The sequence below is a fragment of the Penaeus vannamei genome, chromosome 35 (genome assembly GCF_042767895.1).
Source record: "Penaeus vannamei isolate JL-2024 chromosome 35, ASM4276789v1, whole genome shotgun sequence".
Taxonomy (NCBI): domain Eukaryota; kingdom Metazoa; phylum Arthropoda; class Malacostraca; order Decapoda; family Penaeidae; genus Penaeus; species Penaeus vannamei.
In genome coordinates, this window is record NC_091583.1 from 19,611,752 (window position 1) to 19,616,751 (window position 5,000).

The window sequence follows — 5,000 nt, forward strand, 5'->3', positions numbered from 1 at the left end:
GAAAAACGAATTAAAAAAAAAAACAATTATAGAAAGAAATTATAAGATATTAGCTTAGATATATATGCTATCCAGTCTTACATTTCTCATCTCTCCTTTTTCACACCTTCACACTTTCAGAGAGATACTGAAAGACAAAAGAGGAGGAGGGAGTGGAAGAAAAGTCGGGAGAGGAAAGAAGATCACCAAGATAAACGAATAAAAAAAGAAAGAAATAAGATATTAGCTTAGACATATGCACTATCCAATCCTACATTTCTCATCTCTCCCTTTTCACACCCTCACACTTTCAGAGAGATACTGAAACACTCTCACACTTTCAGAGAGATACTGAAACACTCTCACACTTTCAGAGAGATACTGAAACACTCTCACACTTTCAGAGAGATACTGAAACACCCTCACACTTTCAGAGAGATACTGAAACACTCTCACACTTTCAGAGAGATACTGAAACACTCTCACACTTTCAGAGAGATACTGAAACACTCTCACACTTTCAGAGAGATACTGAAACACCCTCACACTTTCAGAGAGATACTGAAGCACTCTCACACTTTCAGAGAGGTACTGAAACACCCTCACACTTTCAGAGAGATACTGAAACACCCTCACACTTTCAGAGAGATACTGAAACACTCTCACACTTTCAGAGAGATACTGAAACACTCTCACACTTTCAGAGAGATTCTGAAACACCCTCACACTTTCAGAGAGATACTGAAACACCCTCACACTTTCAGAGAGCTACTGAAACACCCTCACACTTTCAGAGAGATTCTGAAACACCCTCACACTTTCAGAGAGATACTGAAACCCTCTCACACTTTCAGAGAGATACTGAAACAACCTCACACTTTCAGAGAGATACTGAACCACTCTCACACTTTCAGAGAGATACTGATACCCTCTCACACTTTCAGAGAGATACTGAAATACCCTCACACTTTCAGAGAGATACTGAACCACTCTCACACTTTCAGAGAGATACTGAAACACCCTCACACTTTCAGAGAGATACTGAACCACTCTCACACTTTCAGAGAGATACTGAAACACCCTCACACTTTCAGAGAGATACTGAACCACTCTCACACTTTCAGAAAGTTACTGAAACACCCTCACACTTTCAGAGAGATACTGAACCACTCTCACACTTTCAGAGAGATACTGAAACACCCTCACACTTTCAGAGAGATACTGAACCACTCTCACACTTTCAGAGAGATACTGAAACACTCTCACACTTTCAGAGAGATACTGAAACACTCTCACACTTTCAGAGAGATACTGAACCACCCTCACACTTTCAGAGAGATACACAGTAGCGATAAGATTGGCTCCTTCGCCTACCTCTGCCTGAGGGACCCGTTAACATGCAGTACAGCTGACCGCAGCCATTGTACTTGCATGACGTAACATCTGCCTGGCGTGCATGACAAGGGCCACTGGTGGAAATTGTCATCTGGTCTTTGGCTGCGATCCACTGCATGCTTTCCACATATCCATGGTCGTTTAATTGTTATATGTTTTGGATATGATTGTGCGTGTGTATAAGGGTGTGTCGGTGGATGGGTATATGTTTGCGTGGATGTATGTGCGTTTGTGGCCGGATATATATGTGTGTGTTTGTGAGTGTATGTGCGTGTGTGTGTGTGTAGGTGTGTACGTATGTATGTATCTGTGTGTGTGTGTGTGTGTAGATGTGTACGTATATATGTATCTCTGTGTGTGTGTATAGGTATGTACGTATGTATGTATCTGTGTGTGTTCGGGTGTGTAGGTGTGTACGTATGTATGTATCCGTGTGTGTGTGAATGAATATATATCTGTCCGTCTTTCTCTGTGTCTCTGTGTCTATACACCCGTATACATTTAGATAAACAGAAAGAGAGAGAGAAGGAAAGAAAGAAAAAAAGAGAAAGAGAAACCAAAAGAGCAAAAACGAAAGAGATAAAAGTATAAACTAAAAGCAAAAGAAAAAGCGAGAGAGAGAGAGAGAGAGAAGCGTCACTCACTCTCGGCAAAATCTGAATCCCGGAGCAGCCTCTTTTCCCATTGCTGATTTCATTTGCATTTCCGTTGCTGAAGTTGCATCGGCACATTGGCGGAAATGCTGACGGCCGGAGGAAGTTCCCGGGAGGAAATTGACGTTGCCTTCATGTCTTGTGATAATAATAGTGGCAATAATAATAGTAATAATAATGATAATGATGATAGTGATAATAGTAATAATAATAATAATCATAATGGTAATAATAATGATAATGATAATGGTAATAATAATGATAATGATAATAGTAATAATAATGATAATGCTAATAGTAATAATAATGATAATGATAATACTAATAATATTGTTAATAATGATAGTAATAATAATGATAATAATAATGATAATAAAGATGATGATTATGATGATGATGATGATAAAGTTCTGATTGTGTATTGTCGTCTATTCATTTTGATATATTAGGTATCTTATGCCTGGAGTGATGTAACTGTATATGATTATTATTATTATCATTATTATCATTTTTATCATTTTTATCATTTTTATTATCATTCTCATTATTATTATCATTATCATCACTATCATTATCATCATTTCCGTTATTTGTTGTAGGTTTTGTTACTACTATTATTATTGTTACCGTTATTGCTATTCGTTATTGTCAATGATAATATTATTGATACTGTTATTATTATCATTGTTATTAGCATTGCCTTTATCATTGTTATTGCAATTGCTTTTATTGTTATTGTTATTTTATTATTTCATTATTATAATGGTTGTAATTATTGTTATTATCATTTTTTATCATTAATGCTGTTATTACATTTACTCTAATTGTTATTATCATTATTACCATAGTCATCGTTATTGTTAATATTTAAATCATTATTCTTATTGTTATGGGTACATAATTGTCATTATGATTGTTATAATCACTTTTATCCTTACTATTATCATCATTAACATTATCATTATTACTTCTGTTGTTACTACTACTATTATTATGATTATGATCATTATCATCATAATTATTATCATTATTATTATCCTTGTTCTTAGTACCACTGCTACAATTATGATTACGATTAATTTTGTGATTATGATTACGATTACATTTATGAATATGATTATGATTACCATTAAGTTTATGATTACGATTATCATCACGATTACGTTTATGAATACGATTAATTTTATGATTATGATTAAGATCACATTTATGATTACGGTTATCATAACAATTACGTTTGCGATTATGATTATTATGATTACGTTTACGACTACATTTATGATTATGATTATGATTACGATTACGTTTATGATTACGATTATGATTATTATCACGATTATGTTTATAATTTTGATCACGATTACGTTTATGATTATGGTTAAGATTACGATTACTATTGCGATTACGATTATGATTACGCTTATGTTTATGATTACGTTTAAGATTATGATTGAAATTACAATTCTGATTCACGATTGTTTATGAATACGATTATGATTATGCGTATGGTTAAGATTACGAGTACAATTATGATTACTATGACGACTATGGTTACAATTACGATTAGGAGTACGAGTATCATTTGAATATGCCTATGATTATTAATGCTATTGCTATTAGTATAATAATTATCATCATTGTCATTATTGTTATTATTATGATCATCGTTCTTATTATTTTTATTATTGTTATCATTACCATTATTGTTAATTATTATTATTATAATCATCATTATTATTATCATTATTATTATCATTACCTTTACCATTATCATTACGATCATGAAGATGAACATCATCATTATCATTATTACCAAAACTATTATTTTCAACATCGTCATAATAACCATTACAACTTCAATAACTACAAACAAGATAAAAAAAAAATCATAAGCAACATTCCACCACCAACGAAGGCCAGAAGGAATGAAACGCCATTCTTAGGCGATCCGAATGCATTCCACCCGAAGACGCCGTCTCGAATTCTCCAGCCAAGACGCGCTCGGGATTTATCAAGACGGCAAAACCCTCTTCCTAAGACGAGGCGAGAGGAGGAGGAGGAGGAGGAGGAGGAGGAAGAGGAAGAGGAAGAGGAAGAGGAAGAGGAGGAGGAAGAAGAAGAAGAAGAAGAGGAGGAGGAGGAGGAGGAGGAGGAGGAACAACCCTCCCCCCCACCACCACCTCAAAGAAAAGCTCTTTAAAGGAATGACCCTGAAGGAAAAGCTCTTTAAAGGAACGGCCTTCCCCAAGAAAAGCTCTTTAAAGGAACAATCCCCCGCCATAAGGAAAGCTTTTTAAGGAACTACCCTATGCAAGAAAAGCTCTTTAAAGGAACAAAGATCCCCAACAAAAGCTCCTTTAAGACACAACCCCCCAAAGATAAACTCTTCAAAGAAACAACCCCCCCATAAGGAAAGCTCTTTTAAGGAACAACGATGCCCAAGAAAAGCTCTTTAAAGGAAGATCCCCTCCCCCCATAAGGAAAGCTCTTTTAAGGAACTACCCTCCCTGAAAAAAGCTCTTTAAAGGACCTCTCCCCCAAAGAAAAGCTCTTTAAAGGAACAACGATCTCCAAGAAAAGCTCTTTAAAGACACCTCCCCCATAATAAAGCTCTTTAAAGGCACAACCCCCCAAGGCAAATCTCTTTAAAGGCACAACCCACCGAAGAAAAGCTCTTTAAAGGCACAACACCCCCAAAGAAAAGCTCTTTAAGGAACAATTCCGACGAGAGAAGCCGAAGCTGGGATAGCGTGTGAGAGTAAGTCTGTTTTGGTTGGTAAGTGCTGAGGAACCGATCGTCGCCTGCTTGGGATGAGGGTCTTTTCAGGGAGGGGGGAGGGGGGCTGTGTGTACGAGTGCTTGTGTGCGTATGTGTGTGTGTTTGTCTGTTTTTTTTTTCTCTCTCTCTTTCTCTTCTCTTCTCTTTGCTTTCTTTCTTTCTCTTTCTCTTCTCTCTTTTCTATTTCTTTCTCT

General features: G+C 36.0%; 2 protein-coding genes across 2 annotated transcripts in view; both read left to right on the top strand.

The window, feature by feature from the left end:
• The window catches only part of LOC138859363 (clumping factor A-like), a 3,907-nt gene extending 2,579 nt beyond the window's left edge, over positions 1-1,328 (top strand). Inside the window, exon 2 of the mRNA XM_070114176.1 lies at positions 324-1,328. Coding sequence (XP_069970277.1) covers positions 324-1,328 — 1,005 coding nt within the window. The remainder of the gene's footprint in view (positions 1-323) is intronic.
• Positions 1,329-2,113: 785 nt separating this feature from the next.
• The window catches only part of LOC138859364 (proline-rich protein 36-like), an 18,291-nt gene continuing 15,404 nt past the window's right edge, over positions 2,114-5,000 (top strand). Inside the window, exon 1 of the mRNA XM_070114177.1 lies at positions 2,114-2,168. Within this exon, the coding sequence (XP_069970278.1) occupies positions 2,114-2,168 (55 nt within the window). The remainder of the gene's footprint in view (positions 2,169-5,000) is intronic.